The 22731-nt window shown below is 44.5% G+C and overlaps 1 protein-coding gene across 1 annotated transcript; it reads left to right on the top strand.

Moving 5' to 3' along the window:
- Positions 1-122: 122 nt before the first annotated feature.
- LOC114364380 (focadhesin) lies at positions 123-22576 on the top strand. Its single transcript, XM_028320518.1, has 22 exons — positions 123-481; positions 771-974; positions 1210-1363; positions 2415-2557; positions 3123-3274; positions 4328-4739; positions 5718-5973; positions 7199-7320; positions 7861-8064; positions 10815-11015; positions 12017-12102; positions 12920-13125; positions 13965-14091; positions 15099-15214; positions 15900-16056; positions 16362-16464; positions 16759-16816; positions 17247-17461; positions 18691-18810; positions 19597-19780; positions 20727-20854; positions 22063-22576. The coding sequence occupies exons 1-22, from the start codon at positions 201-203 to the stop codon at positions 22100-22102; spliced, it is 3669 nt and encodes a 1222-aa protein (XP_028176319.1). The 5' UTR covers positions 123-200; the 3' UTR covers positions 22103-22576.
- The last annotated feature ends 155 nt before the right edge of the window (positions 22577-22731 follow it).

The raw sequence follows: 22731 nt of genomic DNA, 5'->3' as shown, positions 1-22731 counted from the left end.
TCTTTTGATGTAAAAGTCGTATTTCAAGCCGAAGCATTATTAAATGTTGCCAGAATGAAATAATATTTTTTGACGTAATTGTCATCATGGCTAATGTCAATGTCAAATAAACAGCTGTTTGATAGCGAAGTGCTCACACATTTCTAAATAAAATCAATAATTACTGAAAATTACTCTGAAAGTGTAGTTCCAAACTATAAATGGATGAAATAGAGTATAAGCTTAACACCAACAATAGCGTTTTGGTGGTGAACGCGGTTGAGAAGCTGATATCCTTGATAAAAGCAAAGTTTAAACCGGCCGATCGAAAGAAGTTTGTTTTGGAGAATGAAGAGCTGAAGTTTTTGAGAGCAAAATGTTCTGCAAGAGGTACAGTGGTCAGCCTGACGGCGTGTCAAGGGCTGCTGGCGCTGGTGGAGCTGGGAGTGCTGGAAATTGGCCACACGATGTCGACGATTGTCACGTTGCTACCGACTGCTAGGTAAGCCCTTGTTAGAAGAATAGTCCCCAATTAAGTTAGGCTTAAAGTTGGTGGTGAGTTACTGAGGTATATAACCTCTTTGAATATTACAATCTATTTGTACGAGCACAATCGTACATCCTGCTGCACCGTCAGCATCGACCACCGGGCGATCCATTAACCCTCAACGTGCACCGTCGGCACTTTACACCTACGGCACACTAGCAAATACTTATAACTGCCTCCTGTACACTATTGCTTCCTTTACATTAATGTTTATGATAAAAAGTTATATGGGAATTTTCAACAGCAACTACTCAGCCATAATCTCGACCATGGCTGGGCTGCTCATCCTGGACCTGAAGTCCCGGCTGGTCCCGGGCCAGCCATACAAGTGCCAGTTCTCCTTGAAGTCTCCGCAGCACCCATTCATCACAGTACTGGAAAAGAACAAAGGAGTTGAGGATGAGATCCTGACTCAGATGCATGCGTTGTGCACACATCCTGATTATATGTGAGTTTAGTTATTGTTAAAATCAAAACTTGCTGGGTTACATACCCTCTTTACTGTCCTCTTTTTATTAATTTAGGAATAGAAAAAAGAGAACTTTGTTTCTTCATAAACAAGCTCAGGTCAGAGACTATGCTGCTTGGCTAGCCATCAGTATTCGGCTGTCTCCCACCTAGGAACATTTAGTGATGTGCAAGCAGTGATCATTTGTTGACAGTTTTACTTGTTTGGTCCACAGAGTGTCGTCCAACAGCCTGGAGCTGCTTCGTCCCGTGTTCCTGTGGCTGGCCATCCAACCAGGACGCGGCGCCCGAGCCTGGCCGCTGCTGCTCGCGCTGCCGCCGTCCAGCGCGCACCTCAGCCTGCTTCTGTCCTGCCTGAGCTGCCAGCGGGTAACACACAGCCCGCGTGACGTCACCAGCCTGGCGCGCGCCCGCTGCTGTCCTGCCTGAGCTGCCAGCGGGTAACACACAGCCCGCGTGACGTCACCAGCCTGGCGCGCGCCCGCTGCTGTCCTGCCTGAGCTGCCAGCGGGTAACACACAGCCCGCGTGACGTCACCAGCCTGGCGCGCGCCCGCTGCTGTCCTGCCTGAGCTGCCAGCGGGTAACACACAGCCCGCGTGACGTCACCAGCCTGGCGCGCGCCTGGCCGCTGCCTGAGCTGCCAGCGGGTAACACAGCCCGCGTGACGGGCCCGCGCGTCACTTATGACTGTAGTATGTGTGCTACAGTTCTAAGGTTTTTGATCTGATCAAACCATTTTACAATCCCATAAAGTTTGGCACTAAGAGCGCTTTCACATTTAGGCGATTTAGCAGCGCAACAAACGCGCTGCCGAAAATTTCATTCTATGTGACAGCTGACGCCTCCCTTCACATTACAAAAAACCGGCCAAGTGCGAGTCGGACTCGCGCACCGAGGCCCGAGGGTTCCGTACCATTGATTTATGAAATTAAATTTTTTATTTTTTATTTAAGTTATTTGTATGAAAGATTACGCGGTAATAAGCGGTTTACGATTTACGAGGTATTAAAAAAAAACTACTTACTAGATCTCGTTCAAAACAATTTTCGTTGGTAGTTTTTTTAGTAATGTACGTCATATGTTCTTTTTAGATTTTTCATTTTCTTATTTTAGAAGTTAGGGGGGGGGGGGACCAACTTTTTTCCACTTTGGAAGCGTCTGTCACGCAAACTATTCGGTTTAGAAAAAAAGTATTTTAGAAACCTCGATATCATTTTTGAAGACCTATCCAAAGATACCCCACCTATCCAATGGCATGACGAATCTATAAGGGTTCTGTTTTTTGCCATTTGGCTACGGAACCCTAAAAACGCCGCTGCCGCGCTACTAACGCTCTAATGTGAAAGCGTTCTTAAGGTGTTTCAGCTCACATAGCAAATATGAGCTTTATCAAATTCAAGAGTTGTTCTATCCCTTAGATCTGCAGCCCCTTGTCTGTGGAGCGTGCGTACGACGCGTACGCAGCGGTGGCGGCGACGGCCATCAACCGCTGCGACCGCGCGTACGTCGTGGCGCTGCTGCCGATGCTCGCCAGGATATCCAATGAGCTCATCAAGCATGGGTGAGTTGAGGAAACATTTTAAAAAAACGACGACCTTATAGCGGTAGCAGGAAGCAAACAAGTGATGTGGAAATCGTTGGGGGAGGCCTATGTATAGCAGTGGACGTCCTGTGGTTGTAACGATGATGATGACGACTGAATAAGCTTTGGCCTGTTGAGTTTTAGCAAAAAAGAAATTAAAAATATTTGCTAATCTGTTGTGCTTAATGCTGCAGCTAACTTTGAAGATAAGAAAATCGATATTTGCTTGTGGTTAGTTGTTACAGAACGCTTCCTTAGAGGTTCTTATTTCATCACCATTATAAATGTTCAGTAAAAGTAGGTTATCACAATAACAGTGTTTAACTAAAAATAAATACATTAATATTCTTAACTGCTAAGGATTATTTTTACCTTGATCTAAATTAAGTTACAACATAACCTGTAACATCACTGAAGTCATCACTGTTAAAACGGAAGGTGAGATTAGTCCCATTTTCGCTCCGTTTTTAGTGCAGAGTGCTTGCCTTTTGAAATATAATAAAGTCCAGTCCAAGAAGTGTAGATAGCAATGAAACCTTTCCAGTCGCGACCCTCGGCCATGCTACAGCCTGATGGAGCGCTGCGTGGGCACAGAAGCCGCCGAGCTTCGCAACGTGGCCAGTCTGACGCTCATGCTGCTAGCCGACAACCTGCCTCTCACCTCGGCACTGTATCTACACGAGCTCTTCAACTTGTGTGAGTACGAGAAAAATCCGTATGAGAACCAAAGTAACCGTTGTTGTAGTCTGCAGACCTAGTGTAGGCAAACATCCTACTTGGGGGACGTGACCAGTCTAACGCTCATGTTGCTGATATAGTCTGGTCTGCGAGCACGTAGAATTTTGTCCAATGACCCCAAGCTACCCATCCTTATTGCTCGCGCATAATTATGTTGCTGTCGCGCTCGCACACTCACTGCGGCCGCCCGTCGCACAGTCGCCACAGCAATATAATTACGCGCGAGCGATAAGGATGGGTAGCTTGGGTTGGGGTCATTGGACAAAATTCTACGTGCTTACAGACCGGGCTTTAGACAACCTGCCGAGCTATTTAACTTGTGTTTATGTTGTTTCGTCTCAACCAAATATTGCTAGCTAGACAAAGGCCACCTCTAAAGATTTCTACAACGACTGATCCTGCGCTGCCTGTATCTAGATTCCAGATACCGCGAACCTCAACAGATCGTTGGTCCACCGAGTGGAAGGCCTACCTATACTACGATTTCAGAATCAGATCCCTGGTCGCCACTCAAGAACTTTTCTGCTGAAAACATGTTTAATACGCAGTAGATACTCTTATATCTACAGCAAATTATTTTGTCTTCGTGTTTATAACGTCCGTTCCTGCGCTTCCCGAGCGCAACCTTCCACCAGATCGTCGGTCCACCTAGTGTGTGGACCTAAGACCGGTCGTTATGGAAATCCTTGGGGGAGGCCATTGTCCAGCAGTGGACTTTATTGGGCTAACGAACGATCATGTGTTTATAGTATCTTGTTGCTAAAGCCCGGTCCGTGAGCACTGAGCACGTAGAATTTTGTCCAATGACTCCTAGCTACCCATCCTTATCGCTCGCGCGTAATTATATTGCTGTCGCGACTGTGCGACTGGCACCCGCAGTGAGTGTGCGAGCGCGATAGCAACATAATTAGGCGCGAGCGATAAGGATGGGTAGCGTGGGGTCATTGGACAAAATTCTACGTGCTCACGGACCAGACTATAGTCCCAACTGAATAAACATATTACTTCCAGGCCTGAACATAGCGAGCAAATACAAATGCTCCAGCATTTCCCTCAGCGCATTCGTGGCTCTCTCCCTCCAATGGCTTCACATGCCTTCCTACCTCACCTCCTCTGCCCTCAAAGTTGGCGCCAAAATACTTGACCTCTACCAATCCAACGACTTCGAAGACCGACTGGACATGCCCAACTTGAGAACGAACAAAATTTTCGATGAATTAAACAATATAGATAGCAGACTGAACACGATGTTTAAACTTACCGAAATATGGGAGAGGATTAGAGATAGCGAGGATAGCTTGAAGAGTTGGCTGGAGGCTATCGAGAGGGTGGATGGAGCTATGAAGTTGGAGATGGTGGTGTTTCTGATAGCAGTTGCTATGGAGAGGAGAGAGGAGAAGTGGTATGAAGAAGTGGTCGTGAGGTAAGTGTTATTATAGGTTAGGCTTAGCTCAGTCAGTGTCTGAGGTATGAGCGGTTGATGGGACGTCAAATGTTAGCGAAACTTCAAAGCTTTAGATTTGTTTGCTCTATTAAGTAATACTATGTTAATGTTACCCCTCTCGTGCCGTCATCATACCTCAGTCACTGACTGAGTTAAGCGACTTATAATTCGACCGATAAAACTAATATGTCTTATTAATGGTATTTCTCTTAATAAATATGAGCACCTCTTTGTTAGGTGGTTAGAGAGATAGACTGTTTATTTCCAAGATGGAACAAACAAATTCCCAGTTTGGATAAGACATGCATTCATTTATTGGTAACAAATGACAATTACAAGTTCTGAATATGAAGGTGTTTTAATCTGAAAATATACATAGAAATTACATTTTAACTGCTCATATAACTATGTACAGTCGCGGAATGAAAAGGTTCGTCACCTTAGTGTCGGTTTTCGCTTGCACTAGGTACTGTAAGAGTCAAACCTGCCAACATAACCGTGCAAGAAACAGTGCTGCTAACATTGAAATAAATTTGCTCGTTAACTCGTTTGCCTCCTATCACATAAAAAAAAAATATGACGTTTGCTAACGAATAAGGTTTTGCTTGTTTATTTTTCTATCCCATCAGTGCAATGCAATGATGATGACATTGACCAATTGACAATAGTTTTTTTTTATTTAATAGAAATAATAATGGCAGGTTGAACCAACAAGAAGGTTTTAGTTTATCAATCATATTAATCTTCTTGACAAGATAAATCGTCAAACAACTTTGATCTGAATAATTTTGAACTTTACTGATGAACAGTTAAAGATTATTTTCTCTAACTCGAGATTATTCTGTAACATAGTTTCAAAAGGTAATATGTGCTCGCGATTCGTTGAAGGAATCAATTTGAAAACTGACGAACCTTTTCATTCCGTGACTGTACATTCTTATTTTTGTGATTTTTCAGGGCATTGCGCATCGTCGTGGACACTGTAGACATTAAGAAGGAGCTATCGGTTCTCCTCTTACCAATCCTCACGTACAAGATAGCCCGCGACAAGTCGCCACTGGTCCGCATGGAGTGCCTCAAAGCGCTGCCTCTTATGGCCAGAACTAAAGAAAACGTGCCGAGCATAGTCGCGGTATTAACCAAGCTAAGGACTGGCAAGGGCGTGTCTACATCGACTCTAATCACGCTGTACGCGAGCCTTGTTGAGACACAGGTGGGTTCATCATCATTTCAGCCAAAGCCCTCCATTGCTGAACATAGGCCTCCCCAATGATTTCCATAATGGCCGGTTGGTAGCGGCCTGCATCCAGCGCTTTCCTGCTAAAGCCTGGTCCGTGAGCACGTAGAATCCCGTCCAATGACCCCAAGCTACCCATCCCTATCGCTCGCGCGTAATTATGTTGCTGTCGCGACTGTGCGACGGGCGCCTGCAGTGAGTGTGCGAGCATGACAGCAACATAATTACGCGCGAGCGATAGGGATGGGTAGCTTGGGGTCATTGGACGGGATTCTACGTGCTCACGGACCAGGCTTTACCTTTATGATGTCGTCGGACAGGTGGGTTATGAACTTTGTTAATTGTGTTTTTAATTAGCTCAAAAACTGCCCTTTATGGCTATAACCAAGGAGAACGTGCCGAGCATAGTCGCGGTGTTAACCAAGTTAAGGACTGGCAAGGGCGTGTCTACATCGACTCTAATCACGCTGTACGCGAGCCTTGCTGAGACACAGGTGGGTTATGATAGTGGTTTACTGTGTTTTTAATTAAATCCTAGCGCTGCCACTTATGGCTAGAACCAAGGAAAACGTGCATATGGTCGGTGCTGACCAATAACGCTTTATAATTAGGCACAGAAAGTATGTACGAAGAGTCTATATATGTCACTCTCAGTATTCAAACCTTCCTTAATTTTTAACTGACGACTATCGCTTCAACCTTAGCTTCGGTCTGATCATCACTTTTGATCAGGTGAGGTGCAGGTCAAGATCTTCCTCGTTGTGGATAAAATAAACACGATTTCAATTTGTCAAGTTCATGTCAAGTCCCTAAACCAATTAAATTAGTCAATACCGTAGCAAGTTCTTTACCGTTACGGCCTCAAATGGGTGGCCATTGTGGTACGAGTAAAGTTTTCAATTAGGATAAACTAAACCCGTTTATTGCGTTTTTCTTTTAAATAAACCTTTGCATATTCTACTGTGAAAATATCCTGCAATTTCATCTTCAGCATTCGGTAAACATCCACCATTAATCGCGCTACTGCCATTATAACTATAGTCTGGTCTGTGAGCACGTAGAATTTTGTCCAATGACCCCAAGCTACCCATCCTTATCGCTCGCAATTACGCGCGAGTGATAAGGATGGGTAGCTTGGGGTCATTGGACAAAATTCGACGTGCTCACAGACCAGGCTTTAGCTTGTTAATCAATCTGCCAGGTGCGCTGTTTCCCGTACCTGCAAGAGCTATTAGCGGAGACGGCGGTGGGTCGCCCTGATGAGCTGAAATGGGAAATGGACGTGGCCAAGGCTGCTGCCGTCAGCCGCATTTGTGAGACCAGGTACGGGATTAATATAGGCTTTGTCATTTGTTTCAAATTAAAAATAAAAAGTTTCAGTTATTCAGACGTTGCGTTTACATTATTGTTTTTGGGTTTTTGGGACTCCCTTAAGATAGAGTCATGTAAATATGAGAGTGAATAAACACTTACAGGGCAGGTATGTACCATCAGGTGTGATTGCAGTCAAATACCTGCCTTGACCTTCTGAACCTGGGAAAAAAACTGTCGAATGTTGATTAGAGGGAGGCCTATGTTCAGCAGTGGACGTCCTAACTCGTTCAACCGATATAATCCTTCAAGGGAAAGATTCTCGCGTCGTGATGGACTGAAAGACGCATTGGGTTCGACCACTCCCATTTGGATACCTAGATCTATGGATGGTATTTAATAGTTGTACCATTTGGACTTATTGAAATGATGATGATGATGAACTTGATTATACATGAGGGTGTTGGGTTTTTTAATCTCATGTTTATCCTTTTAAAATTGTTTTTAGTTTTATTTTGCTTGCTGCTTGTTTGACATTGTTTTAATCCACAGGCCATCAACCCACGGCCTGGAATTAGTCCCGACCATTTCGTCAGTGCTCAACCGCTGCACAGACAAGGCGGGCTCGGCGTCGACGGCGCTGGTGCTGGGCGCGCTGGCGGCGCTGTGGCGCGGCGCCGCCGTGGCTCCCCCGGGCACGTGGCGCGCGCTCGAGCCCAAGCTGGCCAGGGACAACAGAGTTACGGTGCAAATCAGGTAAAAAGAAACAAATCTCTGTAGGTACTCATCAAAGAAGGAGCAGCAAAAGCTAGAAAGTGGTAAGGAATTGGCCAGGAACTGGTGCACGCTATATGTTATAGTCAATCCGGCTCCATATCGACCGCGTTAGTCCTGGAAGCCGCCCAGCACGTGGTGCGCGCTCGAGCCCAAGCTGGCCAGGGACAACAGGGCTACCGTGCAGATCAGGTAGGTAAAGAGAGTTATGAGAATGCTGACTAAAGTCCGGTCGCCGAGCACGTAGAATTTCGTCCAATGACCCCAAGCTACCGTCCAGGTCCGTATCGACGGCGCTAGTGCGGCGCTGCCGTGGCTCCCCCGGGCACGTGGCGCGCGCTCGAGCCCAAGCTGACCAGGGACAACAGGGTTACCGTGCAGATCAGGTAATAACCCTCCTTCTAGCGCAGTCGGGTAAAAAGAAACAAATCTCTGTAGGTACCTATCCCACCAGCAATGAAGGAGCAGAAAAAGCTAGACAGTAGTTACAGATTTATAGTCAATCCGGCTCCGTATCGACGGCGTTACTTTTGGGCGCGCTCGAGCCGAAGGTTACCACCACCACAATAGATTCACCGTGCAAATCAGGTAAACATGGATTTAACACAAAGTTCATCCTCTACTAAGCTGAAAGACACCCCAGAGATATACAGGTGTGTTTGAAGACAGGGTTCACAGGTAAAGTCCGGTCTCCGAGCACGTAGAATTTCGTCCAATGACCTCAAGGTACCCATCCTTATCGTTCGCGCGTAATTATATTGCTGTCGCGACTGTGCTACGGGCGGCAGCAGTGAGCGTGCGAGCGCGATAGCAATATAATTACGCGCGAACGATAAGGATGGGTAGCTTGGGGTCATTGGACGAAATTCATACATGCTCGGCGACCGGACTATAGATACTTATCCCACCGCCAAGAAAGAACGGCCTACGAGAGCTAGATACCTGGCCTTTGTCTCCACCATATCGTCAGTGCTCAACCGCTGCACAGACAAGGCGGGCTCGGCGTCGACGGCGCTGGTGCTGGGCGCGCTGGCGGCGCTGTGGCGCGGCGCCGCCGTGGCTCCCCCGGGCACGTGGCGCGCGCTCGAGCCCAAGCTGGCCAGGGACAACAGGCTCACCGTGCAGATCAGGTAGGACAGTTGTGGGATATGATGCTCAACCACAATTAGGAAGCTAGATGTTAGTGCTTCCTTCCGAGCGGGTGTTATGCTCGAGGACCAAGGTCCAATTTACACCATCTTGGTTTGTTTACGACGTCGTGTAGGACGGTCGTGTCATGAAAAAGGTGGTAAGATAAAGAAAGTTATGAAAACGCTGACCAGAGACAAAAAGAAACAAATCTCTGGAGTCACTTATCCCCCTGCTGACAATGAATGAGCAGCAAAAGCTAGAAAGTAGTTATGAATTGGCCTACAACTGGTGCCCGCCATTATAGTCAATCCGGCTCCGTATCAATGGCGTTAATTCTGGGCGCGCTGGCGGTGGCCCAAGCTGGCCAGAGACAATAGAGCTGCCGTACAGATCAGGTAAACATGGATTTGACACAAAGTTCATCCTCTACTAAGCTGGAAGGGACTGGCAAGGGACAATAAAGTTACGGTGCAGACAAGGTAAGAATAATGGCTAGAGACAAAAAGCTCAGATTTGTATGAATTTTGAAACTACTTTGCAACTCCATGTCTGCTGAAGAACAGCGGAGAGTTTATGTAATACTATTGGTGGTTTTCACTTCGCTCCCCCTTTGCCATTTTGTGTTATTACTCAAAATCAAAATCTATATCAAAAAATATTTATTCAGTTTAGACCACAAGTGGCACTTATGAACGTCAATAGAAAATAATAAAAAAAGAAAAAGGTAGCCCTTATGGGGTGTTAATTGTGAAAAATATAAAACGTTAAAATAGCGGTATCGTTATAGCCAATGAGCTGCTGTCATAGTGACATTGACGTATTTCAATGTCACACGAGAATCAAACGTCAGAATAGAGGGACGCGCGGAGATGACTCCGCGCGCTTTTGTGCTAAGTGATGAATTGTATTTAAAATAAGGCAATATAATGTGAAAGATGAGTATCCAGTGTTTTATTTATGAGAATAGATCGACCGGCCTCTAACACTTTTTACTTTTTAATTAATTATTTAATTATTTCGGAATTTTTCATATTTATTAAGACCCAAAGAAAAAAAAAGCAAAAAACAAAAATTGTGTCCAAAATTTTTTACTTTATCGATCGATATCTCGATAACGATGCATGATACGCTAAAAATGGTTCGGGCGTTATTGTAGAGCACAAAGAAAGCTACAAAAAGTGTCATACAAAAATTTTCGAATCTCATCGGATAGCCGAGTTATTGCCGAAAAACAAATTTTAAGCGTTTTCCAAGATGGCGGCGAAAGCTCCTAGGAAAGCTTGGTCGACAATCTCAAGTTAAGCTTTTCTAGGTATCCCCTACAACATATTAAAAAATTAGAAGCGCAAATTCATTTTCTTTTATTTGCCTTTTTTTCGGACGAAATGACTGGACTACCTAGTGATTTTACAGGTATTATCTGGCCCGGACCTTCGGACGAGATGAAGACTAGTATTTAAAAAAGTTATTAACTGGTCCGCGGACCAGATTTTCGGTGGGCCAGATAATACCTAACCCATAAAGGCCCCTTACGAGTAGGATTTGACGATTTGTAAGAACTTTAAACTAGTTTAAAGAAGTGCTTGATATTTATGTTCCAGCATATGCAAGCTACTCTCAGAAGTGCCTACCCTCCGCGTGGATACGCCGGAATACGACCGCCTCGTATCGGACGCGGCTCGCAAACTGTGGAGCTACATGGCGGATTCCCATCAACCTGCTGTGGTGGAAGCGGCTTGTGACGCGCTGGCTAACTATAACGTGGAAGACTTTAAGCTGAAGGACATTCCTGAGATATACAGGTGAGTTAGATGACACTTGTCATTTGTTCCACCACTGACGATGAGTGAGAAGCGAGTAAAGGTAGCGAGAAGCGAGCTTTGGACAATTTCACACAGCGCCAGCTAGCCCCAAAGTAAGCAACTTAATGTTTGTGTTATGGGTGCTAGCTTAACGGATATACTACTTATATATATATTTTTTTAAATACATATTAAACATAGTCACACCCAGACCCATCACAGAAATTAAAATTCATCATTTTCAATTTCTGCTCGGCATGGAATCGCACCCGGGACCTCTCGGCATAGTAGTCCGTTCTGAACCACTACACCAAACGGCCGTTTTGATACTTCTCTCGCTGGACTACAGCTAGTGCAACGGGCGATCACTCCTACACTCGCTCAGGGCAGCTGAGCCCGTTATTTGTTTTTTTGCATGTCATTTGTTGGCATCGAAAATCAGCTACTCCATCGATAGCGTGGTTTGCGTCAATACTATTAGTATACGGCAATAGTACCGACATATAGTGACTATACCATCAATGGTATAGCTTAATATTGACGCCCGAGTACGACCGCCTCGTATCGGACGCGGCTCGCAAACTTTGGAGTTACATGGCGGATTCCCATCAACCTGCTGTGGTGGAAGCGGCTTGTGACGCGCTGGCTAACTACAACGTGGAAGACTTTAAGCTGAAGGACATTCCTGAGATATACAGGTGAGTTTCCCCTCTTTCCCCTACCCGTCTAACCAGCTTGGTAAGTCTAGGCCAAATTTTAAATTGCCTCTAGTAGATTAGAGAACGGGACTATTCCCACCTCGTTCCCATCGCTGCAACTCCTGTGTATCCAGGATATACAGCTTAACCGCTAATAAAAACCCAACCAGTGAAGGTCAAGATTGTCCCGGGGGAAACTTAATCTGTCATTGGTAGATTAGAGAAGATCATAATGACATGCGAATAACTAACATATCAGTTCCTTACACGTGTGTACCATTTAAATTGTGTTATCTCCAACAGGAGTACGGTGAAGTTACCAGCTTCGTACTGCAAGACGCCGGCCGACGCGGCGCGCAAACCTGAGGATGTGCTCGACTACATACCTTGTAAGTACTGAAATAAAGTTTACATTTCATCATCATCATCATCATCATTTCAGCCACAGGACGTCCACTGCTGAACATAGGCCTCCTCCCCCAATGACTTCCACATCGCACGAGTGGTAGCGGCCTGCATCCAGCGCCTTCCTGCTACATTTATCAGGTCGTCGGTCCACCTTGTGGACATTTCATCAGAATCACTAAATTAACCCTTAGTTGAATTTGGCGAAATTGCTTCCAAAAGTTGTCAATGGGTCTCCACTGGGTATCCACTGTCAAATCCACTAGAGAGACAGCCTTATACAACAGTCGCGCTCTCTAGTAAGCGCATTTAGAATATCAAGCCCTCATATCAACAAAAATGTGTTAATTTGTCAAGATTAAAAATATTTATCAGTTTGTTAAAAATGACAGCGTTAAGATTTTACAACAGTGTTCTGATTTGATTTGATTGATGATTGAGAGATTTTTTCCGTAATTAATGCTGAGCGGGCGCCTTTTTGGCACAAAAATATGCGTGTGTAGTTTTAAGTCCCTTTGTTCTGTTTTTTATTTTCTTTTTGTGTCAAATAAAGTTTTTCTTATTCTTATCATAAAAATTAAATGTTTGCATGTAAAATTATAAAATGAACAGGTTTTAAGTAAATTAGTTAATTAGTATTAAGTAACCATTTATATGTATATTGCACGCCATCTGCTTGGCAAATTGTAGCTGAACAATTTTACGTTTAAAAAGATCCATCAATGCATGATATGTACCAACAATTGCAATAAACTAATTTGATTTGATTTGATTTAATTAATCAGTTCGCTTAACTTTCAGGTGAGGTGTGGCCAGAGGTCTTCAAATACACGAACCAAGAAGCCTTAAGCGGGGTGGATCGTCTCTGCACGGCGCTGGTAGCGCGCGAGGTTCGAGGGTTCCGTAGCGGCGCCTACCAGCCCGACGCGCGCACGGAACCCCATAATATGAGCTACCTGCCGAATACTAGCGTGTTGAGGGGACTCATGGACTGCTTCAAGAAGCAGGTAAGACAGAGTGTTCTAGTGTAGTGAGACAATATCTGAGAGGGTTCCGTAGCGGCGACTATCATGTATCTATAACATGGACTGCTTCAAGAAGCAAGGGTGAGGAGTACGCCAGATGTAGGGGGACCATATCAGAGAGGGTTCCGTAGCGGCGCCTACTAGCCCGACGCGCGCACGGAACCCCATAATATGAGCTACCTGCCTAACACCAGCGTGTTGAGGGGACTCATGGACTGCTTCAAGAAGCAGGTACGTGAGGAGTATGCTAGGTTTAGGGAGACCATATCTGCGAGGGTTCCGTAGCGGCGCCTGCCAGCCCGACGCGCGTACGGAACCCCATATTATGCGCTACCTGCCTAACATCAGCGTGCTGAGGGGACTCATGGACTGCTTCAAGAAACAGGTAGGTAGCGAGTGTGCTAGGTGTGGTGGACACATTTGTGAGGGTTCCGTAGCGGCGCCTTTCATGCACGGAACCCTATAACATGAGCTACCTGCTGCTTCAAGAAACAGGTAGGTACCTATGTTTTCAATAGCGCCTGCCTAGAATGATCAACAGAAAAGTAGATACATCGCCAATAGGAGCATTTTTAGGGTTCCGTACCCATAGGATGTGTAGGGGACCTTTTTTTCACTCTCTCCTCTTCTCGCTTGTAGCTTCCGATTTCTATTCTAAGATATCGTACGAAAAAGGCAGTAGTATGTTTTTTTTTTTCATATGATAATGACCACGCGCTACCATTTTAGGCATATTTTTAGGGTATTGGAAACCACGATTTGGCTAATGTCTTAGTCACGTGTCAAGCTTTGGCAAGGTAACCAGACGGTTCCTTTTGCAGGTGACGTCACCGTCGTATGACTACCCCGACGCGGTGCTCCTGGCAATCCTTCGCACGCTCACGGCGGAGTATATTCGCCCTCTGCCTCCCGTGGACCTCTGTTTTGTTCACGAAGCTTTGCACAAAGGTAAAGTAATTTATAGAGAAAAAATACTGCGATTTTACTCGTTATATTCGCGGTTGAATAACCTTTTAAGATACTATAAAGATTTGAGTACTAAATATGTCAAGATTGAATGGGCTTTATCTGATAAGTGTGCATTTACAGGATTAATACCAAACCCAACTTGTAATATTACAATTGTCTTGTAAACTGTATTTCCCGTTCCAAATAAAGATCATAGCACACTTATCAACGCGGAAAAGGGTCAATACCGTATCGTCTTTCGCCGCGCTGTCAACCACGAGGTGAGGCGTTTACGTTACGGTGCGGATAAGTGTGCTTGCTTTAGGCCCGCGGTGGCCAAACTTTTGACCTGTGAGGTCTACGTATGCTCGAAAATATTTCTTGCGATCGACTGCAAGGTAGAGTTTAAAAGAGTGAAATAAAACATTTTAGCAGCAACAATACTCGGTACCACGTTACAACCGACCGAAGCGTGTGAGTACCTATATTTATAGGTAGATATACAGGGTGTTAGGTAAATGGGTATATGAGCCGACATTAGCCCATGTTAACATGGTCATATAAATGGTATGGTGAAGTCAGAAAATTGATATCTTAATTTTAATTATTTTAATTTTCATACAAATCGGATTTTATAAAAAATATTTTGTATGAAAATTTTATAAATTAAAATGATAATATCAAATTTCTGACTTCACCATACCATTTATATGCCCATGTTAACATGGGCTAGTGTCAGCTCATATACCCATTTACCTAACACCCTGTATAGTCAGTGTTATTGGCGCGAATAAGTACATTTTAAAATAAGTTCGGTTTATTTAACTCTCGCGGGCTACCAAAATCGTCTTCGCGGTCGACCGGCCATCTTGGCCATCACTGCTTTAGGCTTACAAAGCCGACTCCGAATTTTTTTCCGCCATCCGCCGTTTTGGAACATATACAAATTCCCTGAATGGCACATATACCTACTAATGATCTACAAATGTTTCTTTGAATGCCCTCAGGTAGCCAATGGCGCAGTGGTGGACTGAAGCTGGCTGCCAGACAAGCACAATCCGTGGGCTCCGCGCGCCGCCTGGCCGACAATTGGCTGCAGAGCATCGACCCGGATCACAGCGAGGTAAAACATATTATTTTATTGTCAGTATTTCTCAGTGTGACGATCAGGAGGATCATTTAAGTTCCTTATTTATTTATATCATGGAAAACAAACAGCACATATGCAATAAATATAATAGATGAGGCAGTTTAGATCAAATATACTTTAATTATTATTACTGACGGGATTGCTACCATGTACCTTAATTTTGAGTTTGAGTGCCGAAATATCGGAAACTAAAAATTAAGGTACAGACGATAGCATATCAGACTACCCATTTTTGTTGTAAATTGGCTTCTATTACAACTGCGTAAGACCCCACAGTGTTTACCTTGACGTGCCGTCGTCTGCTACTGCTACCATATACATGTTAGCAATCCCGTTAGGAATAAGTGACCATGAAAGTTTGAAACAAAAAAACTGCTAGTTTTCTTTAAATTTAAATTCGTCTCCCAAATAGTAATTTCATACCATATCATCATCATCAACAGCCCTTTACAGTCCACTGCTGGACCATGAGCCTCCTCCACTATAGTGGAGGGGTTTGCTATAATCCCCACGCTTGGCAGGCGGGTTGGAGATCGCAGTTTAAAAGATTTCAGTTTTCAGAGAGCGCTGCTGCCCGTTCTCTGTTTGATACCGTATACCAGATAGCAAGCATCCAATATTTGACGCACGTGATCATATCCCAAAACATCTCTTCCAGGAGTCGGAGATCCTGCTAATGTTTTCTCTGCTCCCGATCCTCTGCCGCGGCGTCCCGCCCAACACGCTCCGCCCAGCTTTAGAGCGCTGCCTGGCCGCCGCCGCCCGCCCTACCGACGTCCGCCCTACTGATTCCGCCCGCCCTACGCTATGCTACGGTATGCTAGCTATAAATAAACATTCTGTCAGCAAAAATTTATTTATGTAACAAAATTGTCAACCTTTACCTTTATCAACATTGTTTTGGTGTAATTATTTATAATATCTGTTTATTAAGCACTAACTTACATAATAAGTATGGATACCTAAAACACAGGCAAACATTTTTGCTTAGTTTAGGTATACTACCTTAATTAACATATTGTTACTAACCAAATAATTTCATAGTCCCATTTAGGTTTCTTGTATTTAGGCTAAGTTTTTATTCAATAAATTTATCTTATATTATCCGCCCGCCCTACAGATTCCGCCCGCCCTACAGAGGCTGGCCAGCCGCCCTTGCTTACCATACAGCTGGAGGGAATCCGCGCTAGCTTGGAGTGCGAGAGGATACACGACGCTAACAGGTGCTGTAGCACTTAAAAGAGTCCATCTTTACTTTATTGTAGGCACACTAGATGACACTGACAGCGACAGGTCGGCGACTAGGTGCAAGCTTCGCACACTTGGCGTCAGAGTCGCGGAGCGACGACAAACTAATTTACGAAATTGTTTAAAATAAGCGTCTAGTCGCCGAGCTGTTTTGCTGTCATGTGTCGCCTACTGTGCGTACACTTAGTGCCATAGCACTTAAAATAATGAGTCCACCCCTATTTATTTGATAACGGAATATACTTTTATCATTCTCACTTTTTTAACAGGACTCTGCTGTCGCAAATAATTGAGAACTACTTCACTATTATATCGGATGATCACGTGGTGAGTATTAAGTTTCTACTACAGGCATAGTGGTTAAAGTTAGAATTGATTTCTTGTAGAGCGGTGCAAGATGGGTGCCATGTGAAGTAAAATAGTTGTCACAGTATACTCGTACATGTCTGAAGCACATGTTTCTTGAGCACAAATGATATGATGTGTTGCTGACTTTTGACGTTATTAAAACACCATCCCGCGCCGTTTTATTACAGCAATAGCGAATTCACATGTTCTTTATGTCTATTACACGTTTTAGCAACATAGTTTAATCATGTCGACTAAAAATTTGAACACCTGATCAGTTTTGTTGATCGGTCGATTTAGTATAGAAAAGTGATTGCGATATTAGTCCCGACGATAATTTTATTTCATCACTAGAATTGTACAGATTTTTTACATATTACTTAATGTATATCTTAATCTGATCTCCCAGTCGTGGCCAGCCTACGTGCAGACCTGCCGTCACCTATCCAGCAAGTACCTCGAGCGGATGACGTCACCGTCCTCCTGGTGGGAGGTGACGGGCGAGGCGCTGCGTAAAGCGGCCGACGTCAGGGCTGCGGTGGCGGTCGCGGCCGTTACGGCGGGGGCGGAGGCGCCGCTGAATTGGTTAAATGAGATCATTGACGCGCAGGCCGGACACATCGCGTGAGTAGAAAGCAGCGCCCCTGATAATATCTTATGACAAAAGTCGTGTAAAGCCCTACACAATCAACAAAAACATGTCAACATTCAACAAAATTGCTGGCTCAATGAGATCATTGACGCGCAGGCCGGGCATATTGCGTGAGTAGATAACATCGTATGAAAAGAGTCAGGTAAAGCCCTACACAATCAACAAAAACATGTCAACATTCAACAAAATTGCTGGCTCAGTGAGATTATTGACGCGCAGGCCGGGCACATCGCGTGAGTAGATAACATCGTATGACAAAAGTCGTGTGAAGCTACACAATCAACAAAAACATGTCAACATTCAACAAAATTGCTGGCTCAGTGAGATTATTGACGCACAGGTCAGCCACATCGCGTGAGTAGAACAGCTCACCTGATAATAATATCTTATGATAAGTCGTGTAAAGTAGGGCGTTCCTGATAATATCTTATGACAAAAGTCGTGTGAAGCCCTACACAATCAAAAACATATCAACATTCAACAAATTGCTGACTCAATGAGATTATTGACGCACAGGCCGGTCATATCGCGTGAGTAGATAACATCGTATGAAAAGAGTCAGGTAAAGCCCTACACAATCAACAAAAACATATCAACATTTAACAAAATTGCTGGCTCAATGAGATTATTGACGCGCAGGCTGGGCACATCACGTGAGTAAAACAGCTTACCTGATAATATCGTATGACAAAAGTCGTGTAAAGCCGGGTCTCCAGCGCGTGTTTTTCTTCCTCCGTAGTTGAGGATTCCTTGTGAAGCTCGCTTCCACCTCCGGCCTGATCGTCACTTACCATCAAGTGAGATACAGGCCAAGAGCTACCTCGTTGTGGATAAAAAAAACAATCAACAAAAACATGTCAACGTTCAACATTTTTATAGACAACTAGCTTTCCGCCCGCGGCTTCGCGCGCGTGGACTACATTTCTTTGCTATAAACCTCACGGAGCCCGAGACCTTTCCAACGAATGCAAAACCGTGGAAATCGGTTCGTGCTTTCTGGAGTTATAGCGTCAGGGAGGAAAACCCGACTTATTTTTATATAGTAGATTTTGTTGAATGTGACCCTCCTGCGCACTCACCTGCATACCTTCCCGCGTTCAGGGTGTGACGTCATGGCTGCCAGGTGTGCAGTTAAAGCGACCGAGTTGTAATGAATTAATTTTAAAAAATGTTTATTGCAATGATTTGTTTTTGTTTTCAGTGACCAACAGTTCTCCCTGCAATGCATTTTAGCGCCACTGAAAGCCGTCAAGCCGGACGACCCGAATACTAAGGAGTGGTTCCTGCAACTCATGGCCAGAACACAAGTTGCTTTCAAAGAGTGAGTATGGATCAGGATTTACTTAATTGGTCGTTTATAACAAAGGATAAAGGTTTTTGTTGACATCCTTGTATCATTTTCACTTGAAGAAACAAAAATAATTCAAACATAGTTTTACGGTTTTTATTGGCGGTCAAGCTGTAGATCCTGGCTACACAAGAGTTGCAGTGGTGGGAACGAGAGGTGGGAATAGTCCTGTATCCTTGTATGACTGATGCAGCGCTGCCTGCATCCAGATGCTTTGTGCGACCTGGCCAGATCGATCGGCGGTCCGTGGTTGCCAATCAAGACGTCTTTGTTCATCGGTTTACCTAGACAATTTTGTGTGCATGAACATCGTTCGTTCGTTTCAGCCAAATGACGTCCACTGCTGGACAAAGGCCTCCCCCAAGGTTTTCCACAATGAACGGTCCTGCGCTGCCCGCATCCAGGCTCTTCCCGCGACCTTTATTGCATGAACATATTTGTTTGTATTGGACTGGGTGTTTTCTATGTATAATATGTATGTATTTAAAAAAAAAGTATTTAAGTATGTTTATATCCGTTGTCTAGTACCCATAGTACAAGCTTTGCTTAGTTTCGGACTAGAAGCGCAGTGTAAAATGTCCAAGGATATTTAAAAAAAAAAAAGCCCTGCCTACATAATTATGTTTTTCAGTTTGTGATCGCCAATCGAGAACTTTTCTGGTCAGACAGCCATCATTTCTACGAGTTATGTGCTCCGCCCACTTCCATTTAACTTTGACAAATCTACGGGCTATCTGTAATAGTAGGTCTTTATTACAGAACCGAGGAGCTATCAGCGCATCTATACCTCTGCGACGTGTTCATACTAAGCGCGGTGGTATTCAGCGGCTGTGCAGCGCTGGCGAGGCAGCCGCTGACCAGCCGTCCAGCGCTGAGAGCGCTGCTGCCGTGCGCTGCAGCCGCTTTGATGAGCAGGGAAGCGTGGCACGATAGTACCGTACAGGTTGGTCGAAGTAGATGATATACTAAGCGCAGTGGTATTCAGCGGCTGTGCAGCGCTGGCGCGAGAGCCGCTGACCAGTCGTCCAGTGCTGAGAGCGCTGCTGCCGTGCGCTGCAGCCGCTTTGATGAGTAGGGAAGCGTGGCAGGACAGCACTGTACAGGTTGGTCGAAGTAGATGATATACTAAGCGCAGTGGTATTCAGCGGCTGTGCAGCGCTGGCGCGCGAGCCTCTGACCAGTCGTCCAGTGCTAAGAGCGCTGCTGCCCTGCGCTGCAGCTGCTTTGATGAGCAGGGAAGCCTGGCAGGACAGCACTGTACAGGTTGGTCGAAGTAGATGATATACTAAGCGCGGTGGTATTCAGCGGCTGTGCAGCGCTGGCGCGAGAGCCTCTGACCAGTCGTCCAGTGCTAAGAGCGCTGCTGCCCTGCGCTGCAGCCGCTTTAATGAGCAGGGAAGCGTGGCACGATAGTACCGTACAGGTTAGTTAAAGTGGGATAAGGTGACAGCAAATACATTTACCTACTGTGGAATCTTAATCAATGGTATTATGTCACAAAAATTTATAGCATGTGCTGTTGACTGTTTTAGCTGCACTGAACAGCCATAGAACTTAGTCGAACAACTCCAACTTATGATGATGTACCATGACGTCACAACTGAATTTTAGTAAACTTCTTTTCCGATTGAAAGGTCACAGGTTGAATATCAATGTTAAGACCTATATCTTGATTTTTCTTGAGCGTTAATTAAAGTGTCACCTCCATCTTCTTTCACACTAAAGGTCATAACACACTTATCAACCCAGAAAGGATCAACACCGTATCGCCTTTCGTGTGACACAAAGAATTTTACACAAAGAATACTGACCCCCTCGGGTTGATACGGTTACGATCCGTTTCCAGGTTGATAAATGTGCTTCGTCCTTAAATTTCATGATGTCCATAGATGCTGGAATGGCTGAGCCACACGCGAGACTGCGTGCGCGACGAAGCCACCGCGCTAAGCTGCCAGCGAGCGATGTTAGTACTGAGGGATCATGATGCCTTCACCACGCATAGGATATGGGCGAGACTGTGAGTATTCTTCTATTAAGTGCTTGCTCATGGGCAGCGTTCGGGAAGCTTCGCGAAATTCTCACGTCCGAAATACCGCAGTGTCTCAAGTCAAAAGTGTTTGACCAGTGTGTGTTGCCAGTGATGGTGTATGGCTCTGAGACGTGGTCGCTTACTATGGGCCTCATAAGAAGGCTCAAGGTCACCCAAAGAGCGATGGAGCGTGCTATGCTCGGAGTTTCCCTGCGTGATCGAATCAGAAATGAGGAGATCCGTAGGAGAACCAGAGTGACTGACATAGCCCGCAGAATCGTTAAAATCAAGTGGCAGTGGGCGGGGCACATAGCTCGAAGAGCTGATGGCCGCTGGGGCAGGAAAGTTCTTGAGTGGCGACCACGAGCTGGAAGACGTAGCGTGGGCAGGCCTCCCACTAGGTGGACCGACGATCTGGTGAAGGTCGCGGGAAGTACCTGGATGCAAGCGGCGCAGGACCGGTCTTTGTGGAAATCCTTGGGGGAGGCCTTTGTCCAGCAGTGGACGTCTTTCGGCTGAAACGACGAAGTGCTTGCTCTATGTCTTGCTGATAAGACCCAGGCATCCCTCACACTAGCGTTTTTCGAACGTCGTCTCGCCAGCGCCCGCGCAGCGTTGACGACCCTAGGCCCGGCCTTATAGGCCTAGGCATTAGGAGATCCAGCGCTGGGCCCCGATTGCGCTAAATATTTTCAACTGCAATTACCTATTCCATTCTACAACGCGACTAGACGACGAAAGAAAATCACAAATTCGTATCGCGGTGTCGCTTTGACAGCTAGTTCAAACGAAAACAAAACGAAACTGCTTCTTTGTGTAAAAGCTGAAAGAAAGCTACTTTTTCTACAGCTTTTTCTCAAACTTAAGTCAAACGCATTCACGAACATTTAATTTTGCTGTTTTTAGTGAAAAAATAAGGTGTTCGGACTTTTATTGGAAAATGATTAATCCGTTGTTTCGTCTTTGTTTGCGCGTGAACTTTACCGCAATATACGCAACTGGTGAAGAAACGCCAATGTATTGGAGACGTTAAAAATTAGCGCAATCGGGGCACTGGTCGCAAGACGACGAAGCTCAAAAGACGTTTGTGTAGGGTATGCCTAAAGTCAATTAATTAGACGATCATTAAAAACATGCAATCCGCAACTATTTCTGCAGATAAGAAAAAATTACGAAACCATGTTATTTTATTACAGGGAAAGCTATTTTGGGAAACAGACGAACTTGGAAGACTGAATTCGAAGCGGCATAAATGGCAATTGATTGCCACAACTCTAGGTATTGTTTTGTTTTTGGAAATTGTTATTTTATAAACATTTAATACGTCTTTTGTAATTATCGCATAGATATTAAGAACATTTATAACGTGCCACGCTGAATTACTTAATATGTGTTTGATCTGTTTTTTTTGCAATTTATTAGCTGTTATGAACAGTAAATTTACTATTTATTAACGTTATCTATCTATCTTTTGTTATCTATGATCTGTCTACATGTTTATATACCAAATAAAACTAAGTTGTGACAATTCTTCTTTTACATTAATTACTTCTTTTATTTACTCTAGTCAAGAGTTACACACATCCATATAAACATTGGATATTATAAATAAAATTATGTATACAAATCTTGGATCTTGAATTCTAGTAAATACTTTGACAATAGAATGGATATGGAACTACCAGATATCTTAGTTTACACCTAATCCAATTCAAAACCCAAGCATGGTTTGATTACATTAAAATTACAATGTTAACAAATAAATTAAATAATGATTATTGTAGGTACGCATTAATCAGAGTAATAAATTAACTTTATGAATGAACAGAGCGTATTGAGTAGCGTCCTGCGTTCCCACATCATTG

The sequence above is a fragment of the Ostrinia furnacalis genome, unplaced genomic scaffold, assembly GCF_004193835.3.
Source record: "Ostrinia furnacalis isolate ACB-3 unplaced genomic scaffold, ASM419383v2 OfSCF7394, whole genome shotgun sequence".
NCBI classification, from domain to species: domain Eukaryota; kingdom Metazoa; phylum Arthropoda; class Insecta; order Lepidoptera; family Crambidae; genus Ostrinia; species Ostrinia furnacalis.
Note: the sequence above shows the minus strand (reverse complement) of the source record. Positions and strands in the feature narration are given on the sequence as shown.

Excerpts from the sequence above, each read along its gene's own strand:
- LOC114364380 (XM_028320518.1), top strand. The coding sequence starts at position 201 with ATGGATGAAATAGAGTATAAGCTTAACACCAACAATAGCGTTTTGGTG. Across the intron at positions 8,065-10,814 it reads AGAGTTACGGTGCAAATCAG|CATATGCAAGCTACTCTCAG; the intron begins GTAAAAAGAAAC and ends TTTATGTTCCAG. Across the intron at positions 17,462-18,690 it reads GCGCAGGCCGGACACATCGC|TGACCAACAGTTCTCCCTGC; the intron begins GTGAGTAGAAAG and ends TTTTGTTTTCAG.